Genomic DNA, 18,271 nt, shown 5'->3' on the forward strand with positions numbered 1-18,271 from the left:
TTTTTGGTGAGCCATGGAGGCTTGTATGCTCTCCTGCCCCCTTTGATCCTCATCGGGACTACCTTCTTTTGGGCTTGGAGGATCGTCTCCTTAAGGAGCGACCACTCCCCTTGAACACCCGGCTCTCCTCCCCTCTGAGACTTCAGCGCTTCTCCAACTATTCTCCTTAGCTCATTGAAGTTCGCCCTCCTAAAATCTAGGAGGGCGAGTGTTTTGGAAGCCCAGGTGGGCTCAGAGAAGCTCAGGCTTGGTAGGCTTCTAGTGCCCTGTGCACCATCCCTGCCACCTTCTTTGGCTACCAGCACTCCCAGCTGCCCTCCTGCTGGCCCTCCACACTGTCCCTGGGCAAGCCAGCCTGTTCCTGGACAGTCCCAGGCAGCAGGAAGGTGGCAGAGACAGTGCATGTGGTGCTGGAAGCCCCAGCAGGCTTGGGGAAGAGTTGAATCCAGTGGGTGCTGCCTCCAAGCTGGAGCAAGCTTTGGCTCACTAGCAGCCAGCCTGAGTGACCCTGGGGGTGCTGCTGCTGCAGAGGGAAGGACTGGGGCCCCCCACAGTTCAGGGGCTGCTCGGCCTGCCAACAGCTTTCCCCCCCAGCTGTGGGAGATGCAGGCAGGCTCTGTGGAGAAAAAAAAAAGAAAGGATCGGGCCCCTCACCACTTCTGCCTTCAGCCCACCTTTCCTGCGGCTGGGGGGGGGGGGGGGGGGGGGGCGGGCGAGTTAAAAACGGGTGGTGGGGTGAGCTGTCAGATTAAAGACTGTAATGTTACAAATAGCTAAGTTGCAAACTAAACTACATGGGGATGTGGTTTAGTTTGCAACATAATAAACTCATTTAAATTGCAAATAACTCGTGTACATGTAGAGTGTGGCGTGATTAAACTGCAAAAATGGGCAATTTTCATCATGTGTACCAATGCCCATTGGTAGCTAGTCCTTGGTTGACAAAAGTTGTCATATATGGTATTTTTTAAATGTACAGTAATTTAGGAGGCATACCAGATAAAATGTTTTTACATAAGCTTTATCTGTCAGACTTTGGACCAGCTCCAAATGGCTTTTGTAGGCATCTAAACAAGATTTAGGTAGGATTTAGTCATGAAAAGATACCTTGATATCTTTTCAAGATATCTCACCCCATTCAAATGGCCACAAAACTGTTTAGTTGCCTAAAGTCTTTAGATTTCTCCATTTTGTCCTGAAAAATTCATTAGATGCCTAGACTTAGGTTTCTGTTCCATCTAGGAAGCAATCTAGTTCAATCACTTAGGCACCTAATGCCAACCTAAGCCAACAGTGATGCAGATCAAATTTGGGAGGTACCTCTACTCCACTTAAGTCCCTTGTAGGTTTTCAGAGTGCATAACTCACTCCAATGTTACTGAGTTCTGTTAAATCTCAGCATCCTCAGGTACGTTTGCTCAAGAACATAACTAGTGCTCATCACGTCAACCTTTTGTTCAGCAGCTTAATTAAGGATTCAAACTAACATTTACCAGAAGACTGCCCTGACAGCCAGGTTATCATGCTCCTCCTGTTGAAGCTGGGCACTAGGCAGTCAAGAATGCAAGGTTCATGAGGTTAGAAGGGGAGCAAGCAAGAGGGAGCCAGGCTCTGTTAGCCCAATGGTTTTGACATTCTCATGGGTTTTGGTCCCTGTTTCTGGAACTATTTAGAGTATTTTACATTACATAGTCACTGGTTAAAAAACAGGGACTAAAACCCAAAACTACCCTCTGTAGGGAAGCACTCTCATCACTTGGCTAAAGAACCAGAATCATTCTTGCTGACTATTTCCTCAGTTAGTATCCAATGTGTAGTAAATACATGGTACTACCACCAGCAAAAGCTACAGTGTTTAAGTGGATGTGCCTCTGAGAATTATGTTTTATCTGGGCTTTTACTTTTCCTCTGATGCTGGTTTTTAGGGGGTGGAATAACTTTTGTTTTATTTCCATGTTTCCTCCATTTTTTGGATCAGAAACACAATTTTACTAATAGATTCATGGCTATTAAGAACAGAATGGGCTATTTTGATGATTTAGTCCGATCTCCTACATAACAGTCCATGAAACTTTCCTGAAATAATTTTTGCTTCAGATCCAGTATCTGTGGTTGATGTAGAACAGATTTTTTAGAAAAAAAAATCAATCAGAATTAAAAAATCTCCTGTGATGGAGAATCCACACTGAATTATTCCAGGGTTAATCACTCTCATAGTTAAAAAAACCTACAGTTTGTTGTCAGTTTCTGAAAATTTCACTTTTTTCTTTTAGAGTGAATAGCCCTCTAGTATCAAAAATGTTGTTCTCAGTGTACATCAGTGTTACACTGATGCACATGACGCTGGAGTCTGCTGGAGTGTGGTGTTCTCAATATATTATTCTAGTTCTTTTCATTGTTTTTAATGGTTTTGTCCAAGGATTAATATGTATCTTGTGAGCTTTTAAAATTCTTTGTCAGCTCCACAGTGACTGTTTCTTCTTTAAATTTGTAATATGCCTGTGACAGTGGTTCTACTGGTTGGTTCAAGGCTTTCCTTTCTGAGAGTTATTCAGTTTTTCAGGTTTTTTTCTTGGTCACTTGAGCCAAGTGTTCCAAGAAATTATAAAACTCTTTCCTAATTCTGTGATTTCTTTGAGATTTTTGGCTCCTTGATATTTATTTTCCATCTTGAGTTTATCATTATTTCCACAATTTACTGTATTTACTCACATACCATATGCACCCTTTCCCCAAAAATCACCCCTTCAAAATTGGGGTGTGCATCTTAAGTGTGAATGCCAATTTTCTTTACTGGAATAGAAACAGAGAGGAATAGAAGCATGGTGACACTGTACTGTAATGGCTACCAAAGTGGCAGCTGCTTGTCTCTGGCCCAGCAAGCAGCAGGGGCAGACTCCAGTGTTAATCCTCTCATAGTCACTAAGGAATTGGCAGTAGATTTTGACTGAGCAGCCAAAGCTGCTACCAATTCCTTAGTGACTGTGAGAGGGTTAACACTGTAGCTTGTGCCTGAAACAGCCAATGGCCTGGCTGCGGGAGAGTGACTATGCAGTCAGCCAAGACTCTGGACAAATCTTTTTTTTTATATATTCTGCCTTCCAGAAGCAAGGTGTGTATCTTATTTGGAGGTCGGTAGGATACAAAAATACAGTATTATTCCTTTTCTGTTTCATTGCCTATTAGTCCTTGTTCAACCTGAAGGGCTAAGGAGTACAGCACCAGGAACTGAATGACCTGAGTGGTAGCCTTGGTTTTGTCATTGGTTTGTTATGTAGCTTAGAACAAATCCTCTCTGTCTCAGTTTTCCTGTCAGCTCCATTGGGATATAACACTGACCTACTTTTTCCTTAGAGCCTCTCATGGGTATTATCAGAATTAGTTATGTTTGTAAAGGGTTAGCCATTCAGTGACACTGACACACTTGTAGATACTGCGATTTCTATTTTGCTTCTAGAAAGTGACACAAAGGTAGATGGCACAGAATGAGCCACTTGCCATTATTTCTATAGGCATGCCAGCACTTCAGCTGTGTGTGAAGAAAAAACGTGGGCTCCTAAAACTTTCCTCACTCCCAGTCAGCCTCTGCTGTGCCTCTTGCTTCCTGTAAGCTACTGTGGTGCCTTTTGAGGGAGGGCTCAATACTTGGATGGAAAACACTGGCTTGCACTAAGTATGGGTACCAGGTAGGATACAGAAGCATACATGTGTGATGGAGTTAACTCATGCTTATGATCATGATCCTGGGCTTCCTCTGTACCAGCAAGTTGAAATCAGATGATTGTCAGAGCAGCTGGGGGACTGCAACAGAGTCTGGAACTGATCCCAGTGTGTTTCCCTCTCTCGCCCTCCCCACCCCCAGGATTACTGTTGCAAATCTTGGTTCGGTCCCAGACACAGCTGGACAGACCTGCTTGGTGTGGGGTTTAAAGTCCCCACTGGGGGAAATCAAAGGCTCCCCCCCTGTCAGAAGCATCAGTTTCTCCATGCTGGGTAGCCAGGCCAGTGCTGCTTGGCACAAGATTTAGAGTTCCCAGGAGCTTCTGCTCCTCTGCACTGACCTGTCCATCTAGTACAGCTTGGTAAGGGGTTTAAAGCCCTGATGGGGGAAGCCAAAGGCTCTTTTTCCACCTTAACGCCCCACTGGGAGTCTCTGCTTTGCAGTGCTAGGCAACCCAACCACTGCTGTCCAGTGCTGGGTTTAAAGTCCCTGGTTGGAGGAGCCAATGGCCTTTCTCACCCCCTGCTCAGCCTCCTGCTGGATCTACAGATAGCTGATTCTTGGCCAGGTTAAATTTAAGGCACCATACAAATGAGCCACAGAAATGTGGTACATTATATGTGGAACATTTTTGTGGCTCATTCCTCCCTTTATGGCATCTTAAATCAGATAACACCCTTACCTATGCTGTTGATTGTGGCATAAATGTAACATGTAGAGGGGCCCTATGAGGCCTATACATTCTTAAGGAGAGGATGGAAACAGACCTGTTTATGGACACCATGTACAGGGGTTAATAGTTAAAAATAATAGGTATGAAGTGAGAGAAAACAAGATGACATGGACCTCTGGGTTGGGAGCTATCTTGTACAGGGTTTTCATTTACATTTGATATGGAAGGTAAGGAAAATCAAGCAGAAGGATTAAGAGACTGATTTAAAACTTTTTTAAGTCACTGAAATGACTTCATGGGATTTTGGATCACACCTTTATTGAAATGCTGTATGGTAGATACATAACTGCTCGATGAGTAGTCATCAATAGCTTCATATCTAACTAGGAGATTTTTGAATGGATTTTCCCAGAGGTCTGTCCTGGGTCCATTACTGTTTAATATTTTCATAATGTTTTGGAGGTTAGGACTGAGTTCAAAATGAGCAAGTTTGCAGATGACATCTATTTGGGTAGAGTTGAAGACACTCTGGAGGACAGGATTAGGAATCAGAATGTACTAAATACAGACAGTCAAAGAGCCTGAGGCTGAATTGATTCAGTCTTTGTAGTTTAGTCTAAAATGCAGAGATTAAACTGAGAAACAGCTGGACAGACATTCAATTTTGATTTAGAAAATGTAGTTGCAGTGGCTTAGGCCAGAAGCCAGGGGGAGCTACAGCATGGCTCTCTGGCAGGTAGCTAGCATGGACTGTGTGTTCACTTCCTCTTCCAGCAGTCCCTCAGGCCCCTGGGATTTGCAGTTCAGACTTAAAGCAGTAGGACTCTGCAGGGTTCGTCATCACTTACTCTTCCTGCTTCCAGGTACCTCTGGGATTTGTAGGCCACAGTTGCAGCCAGCAGTAAGTTTTTAGCAGGGCAGGGCAGGGCAGGGCAGGGCAGCTCTGTACTTGGGGGAAGGGAAATTTAACCTCCCTCTCTGGCCCCAGATCCCAGCTCCCTACTCAACACTTCTCTGCTGGAGCAGAAAGCCCAGCCCAGCCCAGCCTAGCCCAGCCCAGGGCTGGAAAGCATGCTGGGATCCTGGGGGGACTGTGATTTAACTTGAACCAGGAAGGGGTCTGGAAGGGGTCTGGGACAGAAGTTTCATAAATCAGTTTCACCAAAATCAGTTAAGTCTGATACTACATTCAACTAGGTTTACCTTCAACCAGTTTCAGTGATTTTGAAACTGGCTTATGTGCACTGAACTTCTATTCTCTTCCAGGTTTAAACCAGTTTCTGATCACTTAAACTCATTTATGTGTAACTTCTGCCCCTAGCCCTGGAGGAATGAGACAAAATGGATTTCAGTAAGCATAAGTGCAAAATCCTGCATGAAGGGTGGAACAAGCATATACATAAATACAGACTGGGGAGTGGCTGGTTAGCATGTAGTACTGTCAAAAAGGACCTGGGGGTTATAGTGGACTACAAGCAGAATACAAGTCAGTAGTGTCTTCTTGTTGTGAAACAAGCCAATAGCCCACCAAGTTTTCTTAACAAGGGTGTTGCTTGCAAGTTAAATGAAGTGATTCTTTCATTACATTCAGCACTGGTAAAGCCTCAGCTGGAGTACTGTGTCCAATGTTGGGCATTGCACTTCAAGAAAGACATGGACAAATTGGAAAGAGTCCAGTGGACAGGAACAAAAATGATTAGAGGTCTAGGAAACATAATTTAAAAATTTTGGAAGAACTGAGATTGTTTAGTTTGGAGAAGAAAAGACTGAGGGGGGATTTGATAACCGTCTTCAAATACTCTTATAAAGAGGATGGTGATAGATAATTCTCTGTGCCTCCAGGAGAAAGGACAAGAAATAATAGTCTTAAATTGCAGCAAGGGAAATTTATGTTGGATATTAAGAAAACTTCCTATGTGGGTGGTTAAGCATTGGAAAAAATTACCAAAAGAGGTTGTGAAATCTCCATCCTTGGAAGATTTAGGAGCAGGTTACACAAATTCTTGATTGGAATAGTTTAAACAGGGATGAACCTACCTTGATCAGAGGGTTGTACTAGATCAGTGGTTTTCAACTTTTTCTTATTTGCAGACCCCAAAAAATTTCGAATGGAAGTGCAAACACCTAAAAAAGGTTCAAATGGAGATGCAGACCCTTTTGGAAATGGAATGCCTTTTCTAGGATCTGAAACTTTATTTTCAGAGTCATCTATTGCAGACCTTTTAGACATAGTCTGTGCACCCCTAGGGGTCTGCAAACCACAAACTGAAAACCACTAGAGTACATGACCTGTCGAGGTGCTTTCCAGCCCTATGGTCACATATATAGCAGTCAAGAAAGATAATTCTAGTGAAACAGTTTTGACACACAGAGAAAGCAAGGCCAGATTTCAAGAAGTCAGAAAGAAGGAGGTTCACAATAGACAAGATGAGAAATTATAGGGATAGACAAGAACTGCAGTGGTGACAAAGGATAGATTCTGGAGATTTTATATAGTGCAACTTTATTCAGCAACAGCATCAACATGGGGAGCAGTGGCATAACTAGAGTGGGGAGGCCAGGGTAGCCACCCCAGGAATGGATATGGGGAAAGAATGAGGTGGAAGAAAATATCTGCCACTGCAACCACATGACTGCACCAGCAGCAGCGGTGACAAGTGGAAATTACTGCTCTCCCTGTTTGTGGCAGCTGCTCCAGATGCCCAGCCAAATCATTATGCTACTGATGGTGAGAGATGAAAGATGGGGTTGTATTTATGTGTATTTACTCTCTAATTTTAAGTGTTAGCTACTAGAGAATGGCCCAAATTAAAACACCCTATGGGAATCCCTCCAAACTTCAGGTAACTCTGTGATTCAACCCACTCTCCAATGTATACTGTCACTGTCAGTCACTGTAGCAGCATTTACATTTACAGCTTGATCTGACTTCCAGTACATGACATATACTGAGTCTGATTTTGTAAGATAGGCAGTGATGTGAGCCAAGTTTGGCAGGACCAGATTGAGTTCTTATTTTGTTTTATCTGTCAGCTTTAGTGACGAAAACTTGGTTTGCTTTGTCATGCCTTGCTAAAGTGTAAAATGTAGATATCACAGAGCTGGCCAGTAGTGACAAACCACGGCATTGTTAAAAATTGGCTCATATCATCTACTTAATCTTGCTTCAGATTTTATGCCAAAAGGATTATTCTTTTAATATACAGATAATAATGGACGTAATCCTGGTTGAATATAATGTTTTTCCCCAATCAAGGAATAATTCTCAAATCATTTTTTGAGTCTCATTTTTGGCGACTTTGCTTTTCTTAGCCAGAGATCATGAGATAGGTTTCTTGTAGTGTCCGTCATGATCAGAAACAAATTGTTGCAAGTTTGTCCTGACCATCTTTGAGACCCAGGCTGGTTTGGAATAATGTTGCTTGCTTTGTATTATTTTTCTAGATCTGAGTGTTCTCATCTTTCTACTCATTATCATTTTGGAGAAAGCATCAAACACAATACCAGTGAAGGGAGGATAATGGTGAAAAGACCTACTGTGAATAAATTCTCTGAACATGACACGTGCAAATGCAATTAGCATACTATTGAACAAGTTACTGGCTAAAAATAATTCTGATGATTAACAGATCGTTTCATGGCCCTATTGAAGTTTACCTAGTGTATCTTCTGTCTCCATATGCATCTAGTTATCCTCCATGTTTGGCTGATGCTAAACTTCATAAAGCCACATAACAGGGGAAAAAGAGTTTATAGTCAATTTGCTCCCAGTTTGCAACTCATTGGGCATGTCCAGACGAGCATGCACGTGCCTCTTGCCCCGCCTCAAACCTGCTTACCAGGGCAGGTTTTTGTACTGCTGGGGCCAGCACAGGGCAGCTTTTTATACTGCTGGGGACAGCACAGGTGCTGGCCCCAGACTCTAGCTCCCCCAGCTGCATATCCACTGGGTGTGCCTACATGTTTCCCTATGGCACTTCCCTTAGGAAGTACTAAATGATGGCACAATAACAGCAATTACTGTGCCATACCAGCGGTGGATGGTTATTTTTAGCCACTATGTCACTATAGCTGCAGCATCATGGTTTGTAGCATCTCATGGAGATATACCCAATACAAAGTAAAGTAAGTAATTATTTCAAATTATCTTGGGATTTTTACATTCAAGTGTAGAAACTGTTTGTTTAGACACATTTAGCTTTGTCAAAATGTACCTAGAGAATTTTATATGCACGACCTTTATTTTCATTATAAATGTAACCTTTTTATTGATTGTGGATGCATGTCCAGAAATACAAAATTGCACTGTATAACCACACAGGTGAATCTTTAAGGATATTCATTTCTTTTTTTGTTGTTGTTTATGGTTGCAGTAAAATATATTCACTAAACACAACATTAGGAGTTCTCCAAACAAATGACATCCTGCTGTTGAATACATAGTTGCATTGATTGTAACTGAGCAACAGGATTAATATACTGTTGTTTCATTCACAAGGAAGGAAAAAGAGCTGACAGGCAGTACTATATAACTGGCTTCTAAATTTCTGTGCTCTAGAGAACCCTGACAGAAGCTTATTCAGTTTGAATGCTTGGCTTTTATCAGCTATAATACAATTTTTAGATTTAAAGAAACTTATATTTGTACTAGCCAATGGGTATGCCTACACTGCAGACTGCAGTTTAATTGCAGTCCATGTAAACATACTGGTGCTAACATTAAGCTGGCTATCACATGTATGATAACTGTATAATCAGGGCATCTCAGCTTTGTCAGGGCTAGCTACCTGAGTATTTACTCAGGGTCTGGGATAGGTTTTGCAACCTGTGCTGACCTGCCTCAGCTACGCTGTTATTAGTACTGAAACCTGCTAGTTAAAATGAGTTCAGTGATGCAGTACTAGCTGCAATCATACCTTTGTAGCATGGACAAAATTGTGATGAGGCGGATTATCTCTTTATGACTACAGACATTCAAAAAGTCAGAGGTGGAATTGATCTGAGTGACTCGATTTTCTGTAAGCGGCATATTTTAGATCAGCAGCAAGCAGAACACACATTTACCCTTTGGCAGGGGTGTAAGGGGGAAGGGAAACTTAAGATACCTATACATGTGCAGCAAGGCTGCTCTGATGCACTATAATTACAGTGCGTGGGAGCAGACTCAATTAATTGAGTCTGCTGGAGCATGGTAATTAGAGTGCTCCAGCAGACTCTAGCATCATGTGTATTAGCATCCTTGTGGTGAAAAATGGCAGCAGGGGCACTTTAACTTTAATTGTTCAACGAGCTTTAGTTAAAGCATGCCTGCTGTCATTTTTCAGTGTGGGGATGCTAATACATGTGATGCTCTGGGTACACCAAGAGCTGCTCTAATTAAAGCATCCCCCCACTCCCAGAGCATGTCTATAAACACCCTTACACTGGGTTCTGTCATTTTTAAACCCGTCTGTGTGTGCAGAACTCCTGTTCTGTTATGGGTATAGACCAGTTTCTGATCACTTATACTGGTAAAAGTGTAATGTTTATACCTAGCCTCTGGGATTCTTTTGAATCTACAACTCACACAGGCCAGGCATACACCACTTGCCCTTTCCTACCCCAGGATTGGGCTGCACAATCAAGAAAAGGAAACAAAGCAAGGGAGAGTATGGTCTAGAGTTGGGTGGGCTGATTGGGTAGCAATTTCTCTCTTGGGTCTAGGTGAGTAGCCAAGCCAGACTTCAGACACTGTTTTTCTGATCTGGGGCCCTGTGATAAGGGCCTTAGGACTTTTTTTTGAGGCTGTTTCTTTCTTAAAGGCTTCTTGAAGGGAACATATTCTTTTATTTATTTTGGTTCTCCCTTGGCTTGGGCCATTGACAGTAACAGTGAAGAGAGATCCTACAGCATCTGTTGATTCCTATAGCTTCCTAAAGAGGGCAGCCACATGTAAAACCTCTTTTAATATTTCCTTTTGTGTAGTGTATTCAGTAAAATGAATACAGTAAACAATGCTTGAGGTATAATCATTCACTGATTTTTCCTATGCGCCATACCTATGGCCATTCAACCTTTCTACTTACCTTCTCCTGCTATGGGCTGTCCATTTGATTATTAATAAAAGAACTGAAACTCGGTTCTTTTCTTTGAAGATAGAGCAGGAGTTTGAGTTTGGAGTCGCGTCCTTCAGAGTGGGTCTGATTGCTTCTTCAACTTCTGTTTATACAATTTTACAAAATTTTGGCAGGAATCAAGAGCACATACCAGGGTGTTGGCTTTTATGAATCCCCTAGGATGCAAAAGTCAAGCTGACTGGATGAACTTTGGTTACATATTCCAGACAGGCACAATGATTCTATTTATTCAGACTTGGCAGCCTGAATGCAGATTGACTCTGTGGGTAATAAATTTTCACAGCCACAAAACTTCAGCAGCAACCAACCTGATCCTGAGGAAGAAAATGCATACAAGGAAGCAGACTTTGGTTGCAAAAGATGTTAGATTATTATTCCATATATGTGTACCAGTCAGTTAATTTATTTGGCTATTGATTGACATGAATGGCATAAATGATTTCAGAGTTTTTCCCTCTTAAAGGAACTGCTTCCTATTACAAAATTTTCATATTGTAAAAGGACAAGAAGAAAAGAAAAGAAAAGAAAAAAAGAATTTTCTCATTACAGTTGGCAATCTCCTTTTAATATTACACCCAAGACTGGTTTAAGTTATCCTGTGACCTCTACAATGAAGAGCATAGAATTATAATAGCAATGTTTTGCGTGCAATTCCATACTTCAGGAAACTGAAAGGCAATAACTACCACAATTCAGTACTCTGAACAATCTTAAGTATAATTTTGACATCTTCATGCTACGCTACAAAGCTTCAGACATTTTCTGAGTGAGATGATGACAAAATGATTACTCCATGTTTTATAAAACAAAATGAATTAGCTCCTTAACTTGCAGATTTATGTTAACTACCTAGCTACCTGTTAATTGTGTGCTCTTCAAATATTGATTGGAGATTTAAAAGTATATGTTCTTCAGTCTGTTTGAAGTAAAATATGCCAACAGGAAATTTTCCTCTACATAATAGATTCTATGATCATCGCCTATAAAATTACAATGATCAGTTTAAATGGATAAACTATGCTCATTAAGGGGGAAAGATACATTTAAGTATTTAAAATTAAGAGACTGGCTAATAAGTGTGGATAATGTAATTACTGTAAGCTCTCACACACTCCGCTCAAACCTGTTTTCCTTTGCTTCTCTCAAGTCAGAGAATCCTGCCTGCTGTTACTCCTAAAATACGGTACAAATTTGGTAATGCCTTGCCCACGTCCTCTATTGAAGCTGTTATGTATCCATTTCTTATCTTGATTTCTATACTACTATCATTTACATCCTCCTCACCTGGATGAAAATACATATTCCTGTCTTCAGACATTATCAGAAACAACTGCATTGTCCCAAGCTGAAGCCTAATTCATCAGATCCTATCTTTAATTAAGACTCAGCTCTTCTCTCTAAACTAGGGTACACTACAACACTTAAAATCAGACTTGTCTTTTGCTAAAATGTTTATATCATACTCCCTGACCTCTGTAATACCCTTGTGCTTTGTTATTGTCCCCCAGACATTGTTTTCCCTCTTAGAGCATGTGTATATCTTGAAAGTTTACTGTATCAGTCAGTGTTATATAGAGAGGCAGAGCCGAAAAGATTTTTTCAGTGCCTTATGAGCATGGCAAAACTGTTTCTGGTACAGGGGTAGTGTGTATGGAGCAGTGCAATATGTTTGAGTATGCTGTTGCCTGGCATAGTAAGTTGGGACTGTAGACAAGACATGCCCTTACTTTACCTTGCCTAGTCTGTCTATAGGATGTTCATTAAACTGTCTAGACATACAAGAAAAGTAATGAAATCTGAAGGGTTTCATGGTGAAATACATTAAACAAAAGAAATTGTATAAATATGTTAAATAATTTAATCCATGTGCTGAAACTTTTTACCATCTAAGTGCTTCATTTAAAACTGGTGAAATGTTAGCATATCTAATATCAAAGGGTTTTATCTGGTTTATAGTTTGGAAGATGTTTTAAAATAATAGACATTAAAGCTGATGAATCTGAGGACAAGGAGATTAACATTTTCACGCTGGAGTGCCTTGAGTCGCACATTTAACTTCATGCCTCAGCAGATACAAACTAATCGAATCAGTCCCTGATTCAGGCTGAATCCGAATCCTAATCAAATATGGCCTGTTTTGCACACCCCTAGTAATTACCATGCTCCAGCAGACTCCAGCGTCATGTGTATCAGCATCCCTGCATTGAAAAATGGCAGCGGGGAGTGCTTTAACTGAAGCTCATTCAATGCTTTAACATTTAATGAGCTTCAGTTAAAGCACCCCCACCACCATTTTTCAGTGCAGGGATGCTGATGCATGTGATGCTGGAATCTGCTGCAGTGTGGTAATACCACACATCAGCAGGCTCGATTAATTCAGTGAGCTTTAGTTAAAGCACCCCTGCCACCATTTTTCAGCACAGGGATGCAGATACACGTGACACTCCGGGTGCTTTAGTTAGAGTGTTTCTCGGAGCTACTCTAAAGCACCCCCACTCTTGCAGCATGTTTATAAACACCCTTAGTGCGTATGGAGTTGGGTTGGAGTTTTAGGCTTTCAGATTAAGCTCCAGCTGCCTAAATTTATATCCGCAAGTTTAAAGAGTCTGAATCTTTACAACAGAATTCTTTTTTTGTTTAATGAACTGATCCAAAAATATTTCTGGGATGCATCAAGTAAATAAATCAGGAGCAGTGGAGAACATTTCCAACAAGTACAGTAGTTAGCACAAATAATCTGGCATGAAGCAAGCACATCTGTTATTACATTTAGAGTATTTTCAATTATTTTGATAACCTCTACACATACTTAAAAAAATACCGGCAAAATATTACTTTTAAAGAAATCTATCTTAGAGTTAACCATTCTACAAGGGGGACATCTGTACCACCTCTACAGTAATCCTAAAACCACCTATGAGAAACAAGCCACAGCCACTTGCTTTTGTTCTGTACATGCTACATGCTGAAAAAGGATGTTTGGTTCCTGTCAGATGGGTCCAGCACTGCTCTCTGGAGCTCTCAGCATACAGAGATCTTGAGCATAACTTTGGGCATGCTCCACAAAATGCTGCATGACATTTTTTTAGCATGTGGCACATGCAGAATAGGAGTGAGTGGGTGGGACTTGTCTCCTGGCAGCAACCCTGTGATTACCATAGAGAGTGTATAGGCATATGAGTTGCAGCTTAATTCAGTAGCTCTTACCTGATCATTCTCTTCTTCATCACTACTTAACTTGAGGTCATCTTCTAGCATTCTGGAGAACAAAAAAAAGAAGAAATGTATTACCATTTATCAAAATAATTTAGATATGACATTTCATACTTTCTACAAAGGCAAAGTTTAATATTGTGCTTTTTGTATAAAAAATTAAAATATAGTAATTTATCCCAGTTACTGCACATAAATGACATCCTTCTTATGGTTATTCTTAGCTAGCAAATCCCCACGAGCTTGCTAATTCTTTTCTGAAGGTAAATACCTGAGGGAAACAAATGTTTGCTACCAGTAGCCATAGATTTTGTAGAAAATGACTGCTTTGTGCATCATCAAGTAACACATTTTTAAACAGCATAAAAGAAACATTCTATTGATGCTGACAAATAGGCACTCCCAAATAAAGGAAAAGATTGCTTCATAAGGCGTAAACCTTACAAAATGCAAGTAAATATGCATCCTAGCAGGATTGTGCTATCAAATATGATTCACTATGTTTCCTAAATGCCACGGTTGCAGTGCTAAAGGTTTGATGCAACAATGACTTATTGACTGAAATAATTAAAACTAAAATATATTGTTGGAATACTCAGAAGTATTTACAGTTCTCATTTGCAAATTGAAAACAATGCACTTTTTCTAATAGGGATTTCATCTCCTTTTCTAGCACCTGCACTCTAAGTTATTTAATTTTGCTTGCAAAAAAGGGGGGCTTGTTTTTACCTCTTAGTACTTTATTGCAGCCTACCATTAAATCACTAACAATCAACAGAGTTTAGAAGGTGTGAAGACTTTCCCCAGTTTTTGAAAGGTCTCCAATAAAGGGATCCTACTCCTAAAATGCCTCTCTAATAACAGTGCTTTGAAAAGTAGCTAATTTTTCTTGTATTCTGTAAAAAGAGAATCTGTAATTTAGTCTTGACTACAGAAGAATGCTTGGTGAACAATTTAAATGCATTCTATGACGTGGGTGGTCCCCAGAGAGTAAATATATCAAGGAGACGCATGTAATCATTTCAGACTACCTCCTTGTACTTGTGCCTAGATCTCAGAAGGAGGTGGCTGAAAAACTTAATATGTAAACTGGTAACAGGATGAGTATTTCACAAAATCAGAGAGAAGGCAAAAGAACATGATGCCCTACTGGTGAGCAGAGAATCACAGCTATTGGCTTCAACAGCAATCACCACCACTGCTGCAGAATAGCTCATTGTGGCAGACATAGTTTGGTTAATCAATGCCCTTTATGGGCGCGTCCACACCTGCAGGCACGTGTGCTTGCAGCAGCTCAAAAAGAAGTGCGCAAATTTGAGCTGGGGCTTTTTGCCTCAGTGCATGTGCCCAGACATGCACTTTGGTGAAAGTTCCCTGAACTCTCTACCCACTGCAGCAGTCTGGCAGTGGGGGCTGCTGCCTGGCTGTGACCTGCTGCTACCTGTGACAGCATGTGGCCCAAAGGCTGCATGCCTGCTAGACCCAGATGGGGACTGCATGGCCATTAGAGGCATCTGCACCTCTGGGCCAGCTGCCAGTGGGCAATGGCTGCAGAGTTGGCCTTTGTGTGGCACTACTGCTGTGTGTGCCACCACCCAGCCATCTGGGCAGCTATCACCCAGATGTTCTCAGTGTGGTGGCCTGCTTTGAACAGTTAAAGCATGCCCTCCTGGCCCCAAGTGGCCAGGAGGTCAGGCACCTCCAGCTGGGTCCTGGTTGCCAGCTCTGAGCAGGCTCCTCTGACTGGGTCCCGCCACTTGCCTTACTAGCAGGAATTCTGGTGTTCCCTATTTAAAAACTGCAAAATCCCTGATAAAAAAAATCCCAAAGTCACTTTTTAAAATACTCCAAAATCCATCTTCTACAAGTAAAACAAAAGACCACTAGACATATATATGCAGAAAGAGAGAGAGAGAGAGAGAGAAAGAGATCAAATCAGTTGGGCAATGTTTTATTGATATATTTATAATTTTAAAGCAATTTGGAAACCTACCAGTGCCTCTATCATCATAATAAAATAAGTTCTAATTATCTATACAATTTGGCATTGACTTTTGACTTCTTTGTTGTAGAAAAATCAGAGATGCCCCTACCCGCTTCCCTCACCAGGATATGCAGTACTGAGCAGCACTGAGTGCCCTGCCTCTGCCCTTACCCCTCATTCTCAACCCACAGCCTGCCCCCCACCCCAGTTCCCTCATTCCTGAGTCACAGGGCCAGGTATGTGGGTGAGGGGTTTATGGGGGTGGCTTGGGGATATGAGGTTTGTGGGTGGATTGTGCGGGGGCTGTAGGTGTGGGGGAATGGAAAGGGGGTCTGCACAGGAGGGGTGGGTCCCCTGCCCCCCGCAGGAAGCAGCCCCCACCTTGCACAGCTCACGGACTGCCCCCTCCACAGGGTCACAGCCCCCAAACAGGGGCTACAGCCCCTCAACAGAAGCCCACAGACCCTCAACAGGGGCCAAAGTCCCCCAACAGGGGCCACATGCCCCCCCGCCCAGCCCCAGCCCCTGCTCACTCCCCCGCACAGTCCCCTGCCCAGCCCCAGCCCCTGCTTGCTTCCCCAGCCCCTCCATCACCCCATCACCCAGTCCCAGCCCCTGATTGCTGCCTGGCCCAGCCTCAGTGTCCCTGTACTCACTGGCTGTAGCAGTGGCAGTCAGGGCTGCTGGGGCCTCATGGCAGACCACCCCCTGGTGGCATGGGGGGCAGCAGGCATTTGTCCCAGCTGCCTGGCACTTGTGCTGTCACTGCTGCATTGTGTGGGTGCAGCCTGCCTTGGCAGGGTGCCACGTGGTGCTGTGGGCTGTCTGGCAGCTTGGGGCTGCTCAGGCTGAGCGGCACCAGACTCTGGGTGACATCTGGAGCAGCCCTGAGCTGCCAGACAGCACGTGGTGCCACACGGTACCCTGCCAAGCCGGGCTGCACCCACACGATGCAGCAGCAGCAGTGCAGGTACCAGGCAGCTTGGGCCGATCCCTGCTCCCTCCTGCTGCCCTGCGCTGCGTGTGGGGACTCTGCCACGAGGTCTGAGTGGCCCCCCAACAGCTGCTGCTGCAGCTGCTGAGTGTGGGGACACTGGGGCTGGGCAGGGAAGCGATCGGGGCCTGGGACTGGGTGGTGGAGGGTGATGGGGGGCTGGGGGAGTGAATGGGGGCTGGGCAGGGGCCCCCCCCCATGGTCCCCTCCCTGCTCCTCCAGCCCCCCCATCCCCTACTTACCCAGCTCAGAGCCCAGGTCCAGGTCCCTGCAGCCTGCATGCTGCTTGCCCTGCATGGACAGGCATTGTGCTTCAACACCAGGGCAAGGGCCAGCCATAGAGATGCTCTAGGTGGCTACCAGAGTGGCTCTGTAGAGGACCCGAGCCTCCAGTTGCCTCAGGGCACAGTGCCCTGCCCTGCTTTTTTCACTTAGGTTTTATTTTGGTACCTGGATATCCAGGTACCAAATTCTGCCCCCATGCTGCAAATATGCAGCACTGCAAGAGGCATGTGTGCACTTGTTTGGACGCACCCAATGAGGTCAGCAAGCTGAGTAGCTACTCACAACACCTTTAGTAGAAACTTGGACTATAAAGGAGAAACTTTTCCTAGCCCACAGTCTAATTAATCGTGCTGCTTTTCCCCCTGGACCCACTGCTTCTTATTCTAAGAGTCTTTATTTAAAGGCAACATGCCAGATCCAGCAAAATCTGGATGCAGGCTCAGTACCCTGAATGAAAAGGGCTATGTAAGAACCCAGATGAGAAAAAGAGACACAAGTGGCTGCCCTTAGATCAGCAGGTACCCTAAGCATACCTCAGAAACCAGGATTTGCCTGTGAACATTCCTTGTGCAGAAACACTCCTTAATAAACCCTAAATTATGACAACCCAAATATGGAAACTATTATAGTGATTTCCCAAGGTGATGTACCTAACATAAGCAATATTATGGGGAGGAAGGAGAGGAAGCAGGGATCATAAGTACTTTAGCCAAAAATGTTGTACTTCAAAACTGCCAGCCTCAAGAGATCAAGAATCATGAATCAGAGACCTCACAATCCTGACATGGGCCCCAAAAAACATACTTAACCTCGTCCCACCACTAAAATGTAGATTTCAATCTGCCTGGGATTTCTGAAATGCCTCAAGCCATCTCCTAGGAGTGTGTGGGAGTGACAGTAAACATTGACCACCTTCCCAAATTAAGTCAAAAAGATAATATTGGCCTTTTAGCCATGCAAATCATCTGACCCCATTGATTCATCTGCCCTTGCCTAGCAATTAAGTTTGCCTTCTAAATTCAAAATCAGTGATGCTCCTGTAGTTCCTTTCATCGTTCTATGTGTACATCAATTCTGACCGCCCCCACACACCAAATCTACTCCTTGTCCAACCTGTTTCCTATCAGCTCTTCACCTCAGCCCTGACTCAGACCATCAGTCCTTCCTCCCTGCTCCCTGGAATGATGTTGCCAGACCCACAACTGTTTCTACTGGGATTCCTCACTTTACTCACCCAGCTCAGGTGGAATCACTGCAGCAGGGATCCCTTCCCCATCTCCCTCTT

The 18,271-nt window shown here is 43.2% G+C and overlaps 1 protein-coding gene across 1 annotated transcript in view; it reads right to left on the reverse strand.

The window, feature by feature from the left end:
• The window catches only part of LOC112550720 (AF4/FMR2 family member 3-like), a 242,309-nt gene that overhangs the window by 27,838 nt on the left and 196,200 nt on the right, over nucleotides 1-18,271 (reverse strand). Inside the window, exon 5 of the mRNA XM_025207218.1 lies at nucleotides 13,718-13,769. Coding sequence (XP_025063003.1) covers nucleotides 13,718-13,769 — 52 coding nt within the window. The remainder of the gene's footprint in view (nucleotides 1-13,717; nucleotides 13,770-18,271) is intronic.

Source organism: Alligator sinensis, unplaced genomic scaffold, assembly GCF_000455745.1.
Source record: "Alligator sinensis unplaced genomic scaffold, ASM45574v1 scaffold144_4, whole genome shotgun sequence".
NCBI classification, from domain to species: Eukaryota; Metazoa; Chordata; order Crocodylia; family Alligatoridae; genus Alligator; species Alligator sinensis.